Raw genomic sequence first — 17294 nt, 5'->3', positions numbered from 1 at the left:
AAATATATTTTTATTCCCTTTTGTTGTCCTTGTTGTTTTATTGTTGTAGACACTGTTGGATAGGACAGAGAGAAATGGAGAGAGGAGGGGAAGACAGAGAAGAGGAGAGAAGGATAGACACCTGCAGACCTGCTTCACCGCCTGTGAAGCCACTCCCCTGCAAGTGGGGAGCCCGGGGCTCCAACCAGGATCCTTACGCCAGTCCTTGAGCTTTGTGCCACCTGCGCTTAAACTGTTGCACTACCTCCTGACTCCTGAGAGAAACAATTTCTAAGACTACTGACTATATGAAGTTTCCCTGAGATAATCTTGATCTCACTGAGTATCTGAAAAGGTGACCCTTAGTGCGTAATACACCACATCTAAAATCTATTGTCATGAAAATATATAGCTAAGCTTTATTTGACAAATACTTTGAAAAATGGAAAGGTACATAAACATACATTAATTTCTTTTTAGCTCCAAATTTCCTAGAACTGTGATAAACAATAGAATATTGTTTTGCTTTTGATTAGGCTACCTACATATATCCTGGCAAAACAAACATGTAAATGTGAATTCTAAGTTGTTTATGTATATTTTATAATGTGTTATTGTGACATTTGTGAAATTAAAAAAATAAATTTGTAATAAAATTGTAGCTAAAATAACATCAGTGATCTTAAGGAAAATACATCTGTGGATCTTGAGATGAAAACAATTTTCAATCTGCAAACAGCTTGTGTTTATAGAGAGGAATTCAAATCACAAAGTCTTTCTCCTTTTCTTTTGGTAAATTTAAACACAGTAGATGAGGTGGAATTTATAAATAAAGTCAACTTTGTATTTGAGTGGAAAGGTCTCATTAACAGATCTTTTACATGAAAATTTAATTCAGACTGATTACAGTATACAAAATTGCATATTTTACAATAGATAATTTATTGGCAATAACAGTAAGTAAAATGATAGCAATTCCCTGATGATGCTTTTTATATATAATATGATCACTGGGTTAAAATATGTTTAATGTTATAAAAAAATTGAACATAATGTGAAGAGACATAATCTTGCATTCTCTATTCACTTCTTTATTTTATTTATTCCCTTTTGTTGCCCTAGTTTTATTGTTGTAGTTATTTCTGTTGTTGTCGTCGTTGGATAGGACAGAGACAAATGGAGAGAGGAGGGGGAAGACAGAGAGGAGGAGAGAAAGATAGACACCTACAGATCTACTTCACCTCTTGTGAAGCGACTCCCCTGCACGTGGGGAGGCGGGGCTCGAACCAGGATGCTTATGCAGGTCCTTGTGCTTTGCGCCTCATGCGCTTAACCCGCTGCGCTACAGCCCGGCTCCTCTCTCTATACACTTTTAATATGTTCTATCGCATTCACAAATATTTCTACAAGTGACTCTCCTCTTTCTGCCATACAGAGGGCTGGAAAGCAATACTTTACGCATATTTTAGTTCATCCTACAAAGCTTCAAGTACTCTTTCCTAGTCTGACCCTCTAGTCATTTTCTTTACTCCATCAATCTCTTTCTAATATCTTTTCACATAAGTTTTAAATAAGAAAGTTAGTAATAAAAATAACTGGCTTTTTTTTAGAGGGAGTGAAGACTAAGTTAAATAGCTTGTTTAGTACAATATTCCATGAAAACTTAGTAAGTCTGCTGAATACAGGGTCCAGGAGGTGGCAGAGTGAATGAATAAGGTGCTGTACTTGTAAGCATGGAGTCCCAGGTTCGATTCCCAGAATCCCATGCGCCATGTTCTCTCTCTCTCTCTCTCTCTCTCTCTCTGTTCTCCCCCCACACCCTAACTCCTGTCTGTCTCCTTCTTCCCTTCTCTATCTTGTGTTAAAAAATAGTTCCCTCCCTCTCTGTCTTGTGTTAAAAAATAGTTTTAAATGTGCTAAGATATTTTTTAATACACAGATACATATTTTTTAAATATGTACCTACTGGAAAGCAAGAGTGTAAGAATCTTCTATAACAAAGTCAGCATATTTCAGGTCTTTTAGATGCTAAAGTAAATTGTGTTCTTAGAGTGTTACATAGTCTGCAATGCTAGAAAATCCATTTCATCATAAACCTTTTTCTTTTTTATTAAAAATCTATTATCACATGCAGGAACTATTGTTCTAGTGGAATTCACAGAGCCCAGTTTTGAGATTAACTGACAACAGAAAAGCCTGCTGTGGTATTTGTGATAACCTTTTGGTTCAGACTGGTATTTTCATGAGGAGGGTAGATATAGATACCCTAAAGGCATCTTATCATAAACAGTCATTCTGATCTTAATAAAGATAATCTCTCTCTACAGCAAGAGAGAGAGAGAGAGAGAGAGAGAGAGAGTGAGCGCAGTCCTGGAGATATAATGTAAGTGTTATGCAAAAGACTAAGACTTTCATGCCTGAGGCTGTAAGGCCCCAGATTGAATCTCCAGTACCACCAGAAACCAGAGCTAAGTAGTCTGGCCTGTGGGAACAACAAAAAAAGCAGTAAGTGAGACTGAGTAAGACATAACAGGAAAATAGCCTAATGATGAGGTACCCTGGGCACAAAATTCAAAGAGCCATGCAACTGTAAGATTCTGAAAGTATACTTTAAATATGGCCCAATAGCGTTCACCTTTAACAGGGAACGAGGTTAGGTCTTCATCAACACAAAAAATGGATGCAGCTTAAAAAACAGAGACTGTGTGAACGAAAGCACATTCAAATGGTTCCACATTGCATGCATGACTCCATTTGCATAAAATCATACAAAGTAGTGAAATCTATAGAGGCAGAAGTTTTGGGTTTAGTGGCTGTCAGGGCATAAGGGTGAGTGGGTAGGCTGGAGGGAACTGGAAATGAATCCAAGAGATACAGAACTTCTTGTGGCGTTGGAAAAGATGTCTTTGAATTAGATAAAGGGAAAGAAAGAAATACTACACCATCACACAAACCTGCTGAAACCACTGAATTGTGTGAGTCAAGCGGGCGAAGTTCTTGATACGTGAAATGTAACTCAACAAGATTTTGAAGTTAAAAGAATTGTCTGCCTACCATTCTACCATTGCTAGAATGGATGGAAAAACTACTATGTGCAGAGTACAAAGAGAAATATGTAAGAGACTCTCCTCATGCCTGAGGCTCCAGCATCCCCGATTCAATCCCCTGCACTGCCATAAGTCAGAGCTGAGCCGTGCTCTGGTCAAAAAATAAATACATAAAGAAATAAAAATAAAAACAAACAAACCCCCACAGTATCAAGGACACTATAGATTTAATTTGTTCCCTCCAATTTCACATGAGAAATCTGAACTTTCCATTTGATATCAGGAAAGGAAGGCCTTTAAGTCATGACGAAAGAGGAGAAAGAATAAGGAAAGGAAGTAAAGAGAAAGCGACAGAAGGGAAGGGAAGGGACAGGGAGGGAAGATCATTTCCTTACAATCTAATCTACGGCCCTTTAATTGAAAGATGGGCTATAATCACAAAGTACTTTGTTTCATAAATTATAAACAAGTTCTAGCAAAAAGGAGAGAGATAAAATGACTGACCCGTCCTATTTACTGAGCTCAATGAGACACACAACACATGGATGATTTAAAGAATGTACGTGACTCTTTGTGAACTTGAGGTAGTAGAGATCAGTTCAAAGCAACTGATTAGTGGTTTGAGAAATGGGAGAAAAGTCCCAGGGTGCAAGAGGTGGTGTACCTGGTGGAGTGCACATGTTACAATGCATGAAGACAGGGGTTCAAGGCCCAGGCCCCACTTGTAGGGGGAAAGCTTTGTGAGTGATGAAGCATGTTGCAGGTCTCTCTCCCTACTTATCATCTCCTTCCCTCTCCATTTCTGGCTGTCTCTATCCAATAAATAAATAAATAAAGATCTTTAAAATTTTTTGAAACAGTAAAGTCCCAAGATCTTCTTGTTACTCCATCAGTTCACCCTACAACTTTCTGCAGGAGTGCAGGGAATGTTGTGAACTGTTTAGATTCTCTAAACATACTGACAAAGACTATCTCTACATAAGAGAAAAATGATTTCAAAGTCATTAAAACTGTGTTCAGGGGCTGGGTGGTGGTGCACCTAGTTGAGCGCACACGTTAAGTGCGCAAGGAGCCAGGTTCAAGTACCCGGTACCCACCTACAGGGGGAAAGTTTCACGAAGCAGGGCTGCAGGTGTCTCTCTGTCTCTCTCTCCCTCTCTATAATCACCTTCCCTCTCAATTTCTAGCTGTATCTATCCAATAAATAAAGATTAAAAAAAAAACTTACAAAAAAAAAACTGTTCATTTTCTACACTTATTTCTTACCTTCTATTTTTTTTTTTTAAGGAAAGGAGAAACCCCACAGCTCACCTGTATCAAACCCCACACTTGGCACTATGTCCACAGTTCCGTGGAAGGCTCCGGCCCACGCTGAGGTAGCAGTGGTGACTGTTGTTGGGTCTGTCTTTGTGATGTCACACTGAGGAGCGGGAATCCTGGCTGTGCGCACAGACGGCATCAACAGGGGTCCGTAGGATGGATCCAAGGTCGAGCCAGCAGAAGGGTGGTGGTGGTGGTGGTGGTGGTGGTGTCGATGGTGCATGTGCGGGTGGTGGTGCCTCATGTACACATCATGCATGTGACTGTAGGATGGGCTCACCTGAGACGCCAAAGGGTAATGCCAGGACTCTGACACAGGAGGGGGAGGGGCAGGGCCAGTCTGATGCAGGCTGTGTCCTGGCCAGGAGCTGGGATCAGCAGAAGTAAAGGTGCCAGGGGGCGCAGTGACCTGGAAGTCTGGGTGAACTCCCCCCAGACAAGGTGCAGATGGGGTCTGGTAAGAGCTGGTCCAAAAGGAAGTCGGAAAACTATTCCTCTGGCTTGAGAGAGCTGAGCTGTCTGAGAAGATAAAAAAGACAAATGATTTACTTGAGATTCAGTTCTTGGTGAGGCCTGCCTCTACTCGTTCCGTATCTTACAAGCTGGCTAATTCATGTGACCTCTTTTTTTCTCCACACAGAAGTGAATTGATAGGAAATAAGCTTCGGAGCTCCCATGCCAAGTTTATGCGTAGGGTTCAATGTGCTGAGAGAGTCCCCTCCCTCTGTTTTCTTAGTTTAAACAATCACAGTCTATGCTGAGGTTTGCAAACCTGAGGCTGAAAAGCTTCATGTCCTCTTGGGTATCTAGATACCATCATATCTGAGCAGAAGTCGTAAGTACCTGCATAGTTTTCTCTAAAATGGAAGGTTGAGATAGTCTGGAGATGATGTCTTTCAACTTTATTTAAACGCGAGGACATTTTGTTGTTGTTCTTGTTCAAGCACAGAAGTAGCAAATGGGAGTAAAATAACAATCATGCTCATCAACATCCACTCATTTTCCATCATCAACAACAACAAACTATTTTTTTATATATATTCCGAACTATTTTTTTTTTCTGTAGTGAGCCATAAGACTCTGAATTGAGGATAATAAAAGTTGACATTTAATAACAGCAACAAAATCCTCACGTCAGGCTTTCGAGGCAGCTATTTATTTACTTATTTGTTACCACCGAAGCTCAGTGCCTGCACAGTAAATCTACTCTTAGCAGTCATCTTCACCCATTACTGTGAACAGACACAGAGACTGAGTGGGGGGCTGAAGGGGTAGGATGAAGAGAGAGAAAGACACCTGAAAAGCTACTCCATTGTACATGAAGCCTCTGGTAGAGTAGGTGGGGACTTGGGGCTTGAACCTTGGTCTTTGCTAATGGTATTGTGCGCATTCTACCTGGTGCACCTGGCCTATCCCTATTTTATAAACCAGGAAATCAATTGAGGCTAGAAGAAGCCCAAGAGCTCCTAGCAATCGGGTAGGAAATTGGGGTTTTGTGGACAGGTGACCTGTGCCAATGGCTGGCACTCTTTAGAACTGTACCTCAAGAGGACAGGACCATAACCATCACCTGAACCTCTATATCTTAGTGAAGTCTTTGGAAATCAGGAGTGTAAGAGATTAAAACAGGGGTCATGTGTTGGAGGGCGTGCCTGCAGAATAGGAGGATAGTATCAAGACTAAGCATTTAGAGATAAATGAAATGGTGAAGGACTCCTCCCCAATTCTGCTCAAGTCTACTCAATTTTTCCATGCAAGTCAACAATATACCGAATATATAGGTCAGAGATGACCAGAGAGACAACAGCTTCAATCAGAATCTAACAGTGAACAGGTAAGACTTCCTCTTTGTTTTCCCTTTGGTAGCCCTTACCACATCACAATGCACAGAGTAAGGGCATTAAAGTAGCCCAAGAAAGTGAACTAAATTGAAAGGGTGATTAAGACCAGTGCTGTGAAGAGCTAAAGACTGCTTTAGGGAAAAGAAACTGTAAACAAACAAACAAAAGAAAACCTAAATTACACAGACACACACACACACACACACACACACCCTACAAAAGAGAGACTAAAGAGTTCAACGTACAGAAGGTGAGGGAAAAAATGAGATTGCAGTCAAAGAAGGATCTAGATGTGTTTTTTTATATATTTATTTATTCCCTTTTGTTGCCCTTGTTGTTTTATTGTAGTTATTATTGATGCTGTTTTTGTTGGATAGGACAGAGAGAAATGGAGAGAGGAGGGAAGACAAAGAGGGGAGAGAAAGGCAGATACCTGCAGACCTATTTCACCACGTGTGAAGCGACTACCCTGCAGATGGGGAGCCAGGGGCTCAAACAGGGATCCTTGCTGGTTATTAAGCTTTGCACCATGTGCGCTTAACCCGCTGTGCTACCGCCTGACTCCCCTCTAGATGTGGTTTTGTCAGCCACAGTACTGAATGTAGATTCAGTCTTGAGACAGTGTCAGGGAACTTTGAGTAACTTTAGTGATCCAGTCAGATTTGAGATAAGACAGAGCAATGCCTGTAGCTACAGTCTCCTGCCTACAATGTGGTGTAACTGAGCCAGTTCTGAGCTAAGAGTCTAGAGCTCATCCAGCTAAGCGACTGCCACCTCTCCAGATTCAAAGGAGGTCTCGAAACTTTACATCAGGCTCAACCTGACGCTGTTGACTGGCTACGGAAGAAGGGCAAACGCTAGAAGAAGAAGCAGTGCTTACCTCCTCTACCTCTCTTTATAGCTACAAATAAATCAGTTCACTTCTTTGTGGCTCTGTTCCTTCCAATAAAATACGAGCTACTTGGCCTCACTTAATTCCAAATATCTTCTGAACCTATAGACTGGTTATTTTGTGAAGTGTTCTATAAATTATTTCTATCCACAGATGAGGATAAGGTTCCAGACAATATTCGTCATGCATATACTGAGCATATACTGAGTATATACTGAGCTCCACAAAAAAGGGCCAGTCTAGGCCTTTCTACTAAATTAGCAATCCTAGGATGTAGTCAAAAACAGAAGCATTCAGATGTCTAGCATAGCCATGCTATTACTTTAAATAAATTTCTAGACATAGTTATTCTTGCCCAAAAGAAAAATTTCTCTAGCTTGAATCAATCCCACTTGAGATGTCTGACTAACACAATTAGAATATCCTTGTGGTGGTACAACATTTCCATTCTCTAGCATTCTTAAAGGCTATGGTACCAACACCACAAACCTTCCCATCCCCTCCCTGTCAGTCCTACACAAGTGTCATCATTTTTCTCCTTTCTCCTATGATCAGGCATTTAGAGCCTCCACAGAACCTTCATTCATCTCAGAAGCTTCAGGGAAATGTAGGAAATGATGCTCTCGAAGAGAAGTATGCAGATGCATAGTGTCCTTCAAGCCTTTAAACAGTACTGGCAAACTTTGAATTAAGTGACTTTGTTGTCACAATTACAGTCTGTCAGAAAATAACAATTAGAATTCAAGATTCAGCGACATTGGGGAAAATATGTCTTATTTAAAAGTTGTCTTTAATATAGGACATGTACTGGAAAAAATACACAGCAACTAGAGGACAAATATTGTATTCCATGACAACCTTTATTAGAATCATAACACAAGTAAATGCAGTCAAACTTAAGGTTAATATAGACTCCACTAAAACCTTAGGTCTATTTTATCCCTAACTAGAAGTTACACCCCATAAACCCAATACCTGTTTGGATATAAGAAATAACACTCAATGGTTTAACAACTGAAAGAAAGTCTAAGCTTCTTAGATAAAGAAGGGACTACACCAGCTGGATAAGGGCAAGATTCTGGTTCACCTGACAATGGCCTTTTTGGCCAATAACAGGCTACTCCATCACCTGGGGCCCTAGTCAGGGAATCCTTGAATTCCCCCATAGATATAATGGGCCTAGACTTCTAGTAGATCACACTCTCTACCATCTGTGGTCACTTCCATCAGGAATATTATCATAAGCCCTCTTGTGGGCCTCTCCAGGACCTTGCCCTCACTACAAAGCAGTAGTGGTTAAGGTCAGCCCCACTCTCTAAAGGGAGGCTGGGTCATCCATTCTGCCACTCAAGGAAGACTAGTCCTAAAATGAGTGCGGCCTAGAACGTCCCCAGCTATGACCATGGACTATGAGCTCAAACTGACAAGGGCCCAGAGGATACACAGGGTACTGTGCCGAATATGAATATATATGGGCGCTGGGTAGATTAATAGGGTAAACAGTTAATTGTATCTAAATACTTTCTTCAAGTTGGGGAGCTACTCTCTGCCCTAATCCAGCTTTCTAGCCCTATTCTCAACTCTGACACTGTCTTCCCAGGCAATGTTTAGTCCACCTCTCTCTATATTAGCTATCAAGCACAAGTAAAAATTATTAAAATTGGGAGTTGGGCAGTAGCAAAGCAGGTTAAGCAAGCACAAGTGGTGCAAAGCACAAGGACCGGCGCAAGGATCCTGGTTCAAGCCCCAGCTCACCAACTGCAGGGGAGTAGCTTCACAAGTGGTGAAGCAGGTCTGCAGGTGTCTGTCTTTCTCTCCCTCTCTCTGTCTTCTTCTCCTCTTTCTATTTCTCTCTGTCCTAACAATGACAACATCAATAACAACAACAAGAATACAATAATAAAAAAGGCAACAAAAGGGAAAATAAATAAATATTAAATAATAATATAAAAATTATTATTAAAGTCATGGGCCTCTAGGAATAAACTTCCTAGCTTCCTTCTACCCTAAAGTCCCTATTTTCATCTGCTCTATTCCTACATTTTTGTTTCTTGTTATTAAACATTTTGTCTTGCTTTCCATCTTACTGCATTTTAACCACTAAGTTGCAGAAGTGATTATGACTCCATCCTGAACTCTGCGGGCAGACAAACTCATCAGTGTGTCCTAAAGACTCACCTCTCCACAGCCCTGTCCCACTAGGGGAAGACAGAAACAAGCTGGGTATTGACCTGCCTACATCCATGTCCAACAAAGAAGCAATTATAGAATCCAGACCTTCCACCTTCTGCACCTATAAAGAATTTTGGTCCCAGAGGTGTAGAAATGTTAGGTGAAGATGACCAGAGGGCTCTGAACTCCAACTCTTATCGGGAGCAGAAGACAAAGTAGGAAAAAACTAAGGACTTTCTGAAGTAGCAATGGGTGTAGGTATGACGTAGAAAGGAAAAGAAGATAGGACCATAAGAAAAAAATGGGCAAAAATATGTAAATATAAATAGTTATAGATATAATAGTTAACCCATATCAGAGACATTGTTTCCATTGGTGGTAATCAGGACACAGAACTCTGGTGGAGGGAAGAGTGTAGAATTATCTCCCCGTTATCTTACAATTTTATAAGTGAGTATTAAGTAACTAAAATAAAAATAAATTTATTAATCAAATTAAAAAGACATTAAAATGGCTGCTCATGATCATAAGAAAAATTGTGAAGCTGTGAGAAAAAAATTCTGTGGCTTTAGAAAGTGGACATTTGTAAAATATTTCTCTCACATTCACAAAGATAGCTATACATGTTTAAATGTTGAAAACTGTACACAGGATTGATACAAGCTCCTTATTTTACAAAGGGCACGTCTATCACTTTGCTTCCACAGATCTAGTTTTTGGTACCAAACCCTTCACTTTGTTACAATTCCTTCAGTCTCTGGTGGAGTTAGAATCTCAATAGGAGAACTGCTAACCTCAACCCACAGGTGTGTTCCCGAGAGGTAGTGTTCCTTTTATTAAAAGTCTCATGAAAATGCAAAAAAAAAAAAAATGGAAAATGTATCTCATTTCCCAGGTTACTTTCATTTTCAGTTATTTGTGTTTTTTTTTTCATTTATGTTTATTTTATAGATACTTAAGAACTTCGGATATACATGCTCAAACGTTAATGATGAACAAATTCCTAACCAAATATATCATTCTAATTATGAAGAATATACTGCGATTAGGGAGCACGATATGGGTGAAAATGAACATTTATTTTTAAAAATTTACTCCATAAAGGTTGAACAAAGTTTGAAAATGACCCAGGGAAAAATAAAATTAGAAGAAACATAATATTTTCCTAGTCAGAATGTCTCTTGAGATTAATATAAAGTGTGCAGAGGCCTAGGCAGCCCTTGTCAAAAACATGTTGCATTTTACAAGTAAATGAAACAGTATTCAACAGAAAATATGTTTATGGGCAAATCTTGGTTTCACAATCACTATTTGGTATTTTGATTATTTAAAAAAAAATATCTTGATACAAAGAAACAGATGATATGCTTTGTTTCATGCCTAGGAATCAGTGTACTTATTTCATATGTATGTAAATTTTTTCATTACATGACTCTTTGCTTACGAGTATTTAATCATAGCCACATTTGCTGGATGAAAAGGCACATGAAAAACCGCAAGAGCAATTTCCATGAAATATTACTTTTTTGTTAGTGGAGGCAATTCAGAACTGTATGATATTAACACTCCATGATGACTTTGGGCTCAATGATAACTGACATTTGGATGATGTTAATGCAGACTATAACACATACGGAAATCTGAGTATGCTTTGGTCCTCTTTATACACAGACACACACACATTTAGAAACATGCACACTTCTTTTTCAATAACAACCAAGAATCAAGACATTATCCAATAGAAGCCATCCAAAACACCTCCAGTCCGCCAGAAATCTCACTGCATAACTGATACTAGACATAGGTGAGTCCACCACGGAATAGCAAGTTTCTAATAGTTTCATCAGACTTAATAGTTTTTTAAAAGGTTTTTTTTTTTTTTTTAAGATTGAAAAAGACAGACAAAAGGAGAGAAGAAAAGGCACTAATGCATGGAAGTCTCTTCCAGTGCAGCGAAAACTGGACTTGAACTTGCATCATTTGCGTGACAAAATAACTAAAGATAAAGCAAAAAAAAAAGAAGAAGAAGAAATATTTAACTTTGAAATAAAATATTTCATTACTTATTTTTTTAAAAAAATATTTATTTAGAGAGAGGTCAGAGCATCCATTCTGGCATATGTGTTGCAGGGAAGTGAATCATGGGTCTCAGACATGTAAGTCCTGCACTCAATCCGCTGAGCCCTCCTCCTGGATATTACTTTTTTTTTTTAAATTTTTTATTTAAGAAAGGATTAGTGAACAAAAGCATAAGGTAGGAGGGGTACAACTCCACACAATTCCCAACACCCAATCCCCATAACCCACCCCCTCCCATGGTAGCTTTCCCATTCTCTATCCCTCTGGGAGCATGGACCCAGGGTCGTTGAGGGTTGCAGAAGGTAGAAGGTCTGGCTTCTGTAATTGCTTCCCCGCTGAACATGGGTGTTGACTGGTCGGTCCATACCCCTAGTCTGCCTCTCTCTTTCCCTAGTAGGGTGTGACTCAGGGGAAGCTGAGCTCCAGGACACATTGGTGGGGTCTTCAATCCAGGGAAGCCTAGCCAGCATCCTGGTCGCATCTGGAACCCGAGTAATGAAGCTGAAGGGTTGTCATTCCACACGTGAAGTCTCTGGATACATTCTGAGGTGAAGCATGTTGAGGTAGCAATCGTTACTTTGGTTAGGTTGTGATCGGCAGATGCAATGTTATTTGGTTTGGATTGGGAGATGCATACGGGAAAGTGGGCCCTATCCAAGGGTTCCAGGACTGGGGGAAGTAGGGGCTCTATAGTGAAGATGTGAGGTTCCTGCTGTCCCATTTACTGTTTCAGCAAAATCAATCAAATACCTAGGAATAAAGTTGACCAAAGAAGTGGAAGACTTGTATACTGAAAACTATGAGTCGCTACTCAAGGAGATAGAAACTGATACCAAGAAATGGAAAGATATCCCATGCTCATGGATTGGAAGAATAAATATCATCAAAATGAATATTCTCCCCAGAGCCATATACAAATTTAATGCAATACCCATCAAAGTTCCACCAGGCTTCTTTAAGAGAATAGAACAAACACTACAATCATTTATCTGGAACCTGAAAACACCTAGAATTGCCAAAACCATCTTAAGGAAAAGAAACAGAAATGGAGGCATCACACTCCCAGACCTTAAACTATATTATAAAGCCATCATCATCAAAACAGCATGGTACTGGAACAAAAATAGGCACACAGACCAGTGGAACAGAATTGAAAGCCCAGAAGTAAATCCCAACACCTATGGGCATCTAATCTTTGATAAGGGGGCCCAAAGGATTAAATGGAAAAAGGAGGCTCTCTTTAATAAATGGTGCTGGGAAAACTGGGTTGAAACATGCAGAAGAATGAAATTGAACCACTTTATCTCACCAGAAACAAAAATCAACTCCAAATGGATCAAAGACCTAGATGTCAGACCAGAAACAATCAAATACTTAGAGGAAAACATTGGTAAAACACTTTTCCACATATACCTCAAGGACATCTTTGATGAATCAAACCCAATTGCAAGGAAGACCAAAGCAGAAACAAACCAATGGGACTACATCAAATTGAAAAGCTTCTGCACATCCAAAGAAACTATTAAACAAACAGAGAGACCCCTCACAGAATGGGAGAAGATCTTCACATGCCAGACATCAGACAAGAAACTAATCACCAAAATATATAAAGAGCTCAGCAAACTTAGCCGCAAAAAAGCAAATGACCCCATCCAAAAATGGGCAGAGGAAATGAACAAAACATTCACCACAGAGGAGATCCAAAAGGCTAACAAACATATGAAAAACTGCTCTAGGTCACTGATTATCAGAGAAATGCAAATCAAGACAACACTAAGATACCACCTCACTCCTGTAAGAATGGCATACATCAAAAAGGACAGCAGCAACAAATGCTGGAGAGGATGTGGGGACAGAGGAACCCTTTTACATTGCTGGTGGGAATGTAAATTGGTACAGCCTCTGTGGAGAGCAGTCTGGACAACTCTCAGAAGGCTAGACATGGACCTTCCATATGACCCAATAATTCCTCTCCTGGGGTTATACCCCAAGGACTCCATAACACCCAACCAAAAAGAGGTGTGTACTCCTATGTTCATAGCAGCACAATTCATAATAGCTAAAACCTGGAAGCAACCCACTTTCCCAACAACAGATGAGTGGCTGAGAAAGCTGTGGTAATATATACACAATGGAATACTATGCAGCTATCAAGAACAATGAACCCACCTTCTCTGACCCATCTTGGACAGAGCTAGAAGGAATTATGTTAAGTGAACTAAGTCAGAAAGATAAAGATGAGTATGGGATGATCCCACTCATCAACAGAAGCTGACTAAGAAGATCTGAAAGGGAAACTAAAAGCAGGACCTGACCAAATTGTAAGTAGGGCACCAAAGTAAAAACCCAGTGGTGAGGGGTAGGCATGTAGCTTCCTGGGCCAGTGGGGGGTGGGAGTGGGCGGGAGGGATGGGTCACAGTCCTTTGGTGGTGGGAATGGTGTTTATGTACACTCCTAGCAAAATGTAGACATATAAATCAGTAGCTGATTAATATGAGAGGGGGAAATCAATTGTATGTCTCAAAGTTTCTCAAAAGACAAACTGAATCTTTTTAATATATAGGCTATGTATTTGATATGCGGACTCTCTCAAAAGCCTAGACCAAGTAGATTAGAAGCTTCCAATAGCACAGCTATATACAAGATACTGGGTACTGTACAGCAAACCATAACAAAGGGACTTTTCAAAGTTAACCCAATTAACAAATAATGTGATGATAATATTAACTATTGATTGTCTTTTTGAACCCTAAGACAGCAGGAACCTCACATCTTCACTATAGAGCCCCTACTTCCCCCAGTCCTGGAACCCTTGGATAGGGCCCACTTTCCCGTATGCATCTCCCAATCCAAACCAAATAACATTGCATCTGCCGATCACAACCTAACCAAAGCAACGATTGCTACCTCAACATGCTTCACCTCAGAATGTATCCAGAGACTTCACGTGTGGAATGACAACCCTTCAGCTTCATTACTCGGGTGAGACCTTTCCTTTAATAGTACACTCTAATTTCATCTCAGGTAGTTCACTTTCTAACAAAGTTCCATAACCTAGATATACACCAGTTTCTGTGAGAGAGAGCTTATGTGCACACGTATCCATAAACTACTGCAAAATATATACCTGAAAGCAGGACTACACTAGAGTTTGCAGTGAGTACCTCCTAACACTTCCTCTCCACTATTCCAAGCTTGGGATCCATGATTGCTCAACAAATTGTTTGGCTTCATATGTTAACTCTCTTTTCAATCACCAGGTTCCAGATGCCACCAGGATGCTGGCTAGGCTTCCCTGGATTGAAGACCCCACCAATGTGTCCTGGAGCTCAGCTTCCCCTGAGTCACACCCTACTAGGGAAAGAGAGAGGCAGACTGGGGGTACGGACCGACCAGTCAACGCCCATGTTCAGCGGGGAAGCAATTACAGAAGCCAGACCTTCTACCTTCTGCAACCCTCAACGACCCTGGGTCCATGCTCCCAGAGGGATAGAGAATGGGAAAGCTACCATGGGAGGGGGTGGGTTATGGGGATTGGGTGTTGGGAATTGTGTGGAGTTGTACCCCTCCTACCTTATGCTTTTGTTCACTAATCCTTTCTTAAATAAAAAATTAAAAAAAAAAAAAGTCCTGCACTCAATCCGCTGAGCCCTCCTCCTGGACATTACTTTAAAAAAATATATATAAAAACTATATTAATCTAATTTCCTTTTATCAGTGATTTAATAATGGTTCACAAGATTATATGAGTATAGCTCCATACTGCACCCACTAACACAGTTCTATTTTCCTCACCCAGCTCCCATCAACTTCTCACAAAAGATAACCACCACTTTTCACAAAATCTTAGAGGCCATTTCGCAGCCATTTCTTTTTACAAGTTCATGTGTTTCAGTTCTTTATACTGCACATATGAGAGAAACCATTCGGTAGTTTTTCTTTCAGAAAAAAAAATTGGAGTAGGGAAGATAGCAAAATGGTTATGCAAACAGACTCTCACGCCGGAAGCTCCAAAAGTTCCAGGTTCAGTCCCCCGCACCACCACAAGCCAGAGCTGAGCAGTGCTCTGATATTTCCCCCTCCCCTCTCTCTCTGCATCTCTCAAGAAAATTAAAAGAAAAAGAATGCAGTTATTAAAACAAAAAAATGTAGGTCATTTGATAAGAGATATAAGCTATATCAATAAAAATCCTTGAACACACACACACACACACAGCTGAAGGACAAAACTCCTTGACTCTATCTCCCTGCCCGCCTCCTCCACTTTTCTTTATCTTTTTTTTTTTTTTTAGATGCAAAGCCAGGGGCAAAAGGTAGTATAAGAGTTTCATCCCTGAAGCTCTAGACTTTCAGGCTTAATTCCAGTCATCACAGTAAACCAGAGTAGACAAGTGATCCAGTAATAAAGGGAAGAAAGAGTGGGGTGCGGGGCAGGGGGACAGAAAGAGACAAGAGTCAGGGAATGAACTCAAGACTTTTTATATGAGATACCACTGAGCTGTCTCAGATCCAGTTCTCTCTCTCTCCCTCTCCCTCTCTCTCTTTCTCTCTCTTACTCCTTCCTTCCTTCCTTTTCTTCTCTGTTTCTCTTCTTTCTTTCTCCTTCCTTCCTTCCTTCCTTCTTTCCTTCCTTGTTTCTCTTCTTTCTCTCTTTCTTTCCTTCCTTCCTTCCTTCCTTCCTCCCTTCTTTCTTTCCTTGTTTCTCTTCTTTCTTTCTCCTTCCTTCCTTCCTTCCTTCCTTCCTTCCTTCCTTCCGTCTCTGTTTCTCTTCTTTCTTCCTTTCCCTCTCGCTCTCTTTCTTAGTACAAGTGAGAAGGAAGAACAACAGAATAACAATAGAGACAGCACAGCATTGTGCCACCATCCATGGAGCTCCCTGGTGCCTTCTGTGGTGTTCCCTTGCAGTGCCAAGACTCAAACCCAGGCCTTCACATACAATAAAGTAAATGCTCTGCTAGGTAAGCCTTCTCCTACCTAATCTTCATGTCATCCTTGTAATAGTTTCCCCCAGAAAAAAGCATCTATTCAAATGTAAGTAATACCAAAGTTGAATACATAAGACACAGGCAAGATACTATGTTTGCTAAGAAAAATAGCAACAATATCCACAATGTGAAGAAAATATACTAGAAAACAATTGCTGAAGAGTGTATAAAATATAATACATAATACTGTAAAATAACTTTAAACTCACAAAGAAAGATGGCAAACGAAAACATGCATTATAGAGGAGGAGAGAGCCAGATATTGTGTTCATTACTCAAGCAGAAGAGGTGAATAAAAACATCTATTGATGTCAATCTTTCCTAAGGATCTTTGTATTGGCTATTCCCTTTACCTCAAATAATGTCCCTAGGTGCCATATTATCATATGATATGGGGGGGGATTTATTTTCTTCAGTTTTTAGCTCAAATGTGGTGTTAAAGAGAGCATGTAAGTAAAAGAACACTTTGCATTTCATTATATATTTACTAACTCTTACCTTCACTAGCAAGTGCCACAATGATTTAGACTCTCATATTCATTGACACCTTTTCACTGTTTAGAAGAGCACAGAGTACATAGTAAAGACTTCAGATGTTTGCTACACAAGGTAATGAACAAACAGGAGATGCATTTAAAGACTAAATTAAAGTTAATGCCAGAAGAAATCTAGTCATAGTATAGTTGCCTAAACATTATCAGTATCAACCCTTTCTATACTAAAATTTAACATCTGGCCAAAAGACTTTTTAGTCATGCAGGCTATGGAAAAATACTGAATTGCAATGCTTTTTCATATGCCCAATGCATCATTTTAAAACTCTTTTGGTTGTGACACCTCACATAGTTACTCACATACAGCTATAATGTGGGGTTCTCTTCCCTATATTCTGACAAGGGATTCCTAGGTGACAGATGTCACTATGCCACAAGTAGGAGGTGACAGATGCCACTATGCCACAAGAAGCAGGAATTGCAT

The 17294-nt window shown here is 40.0% G+C and overlaps 1 protein-coding gene across 3 annotated transcripts in view; it reads right to left on the bottom strand.

Annotated features, from left to right (window-relative positions):
- The window catches only part of VGLL3 (vestigial like family member 3), a 59218-nt gene that overhangs the window by 15974 nt on the left and 25950 nt on the right, over positions 1-17294 (bottom strand). For all 3 annotated transcript variants that reach the window (XM_016192579.2, XM_060172112.1, XM_060172113.1), the window contains exon 3: positions 4338-4865. In XM_016192579.2, the coding sequence (XP_016048065.1) occupies positions 4338-4865 (528 nt within the window). The remainder of the gene's footprint in view (positions 1-4337; positions 4866-17294) is intronic.

The sequence above is a fragment of the Erinaceus europaeus genome, chromosome 14 (assembly GCF_950295315.1).
Source record: "Erinaceus europaeus chromosome 14, mEriEur2.1, whole genome shotgun sequence".
Lineage (NCBI taxonomy): Eukaryota > Metazoa > Chordata > Mammalia > Eulipotyphla > Erinaceidae > Erinaceus > Erinaceus europaeus.
Note: the sequence above shows the minus strand (reverse complement) of the source record. Positions and strands in the feature narration are given on the sequence as shown.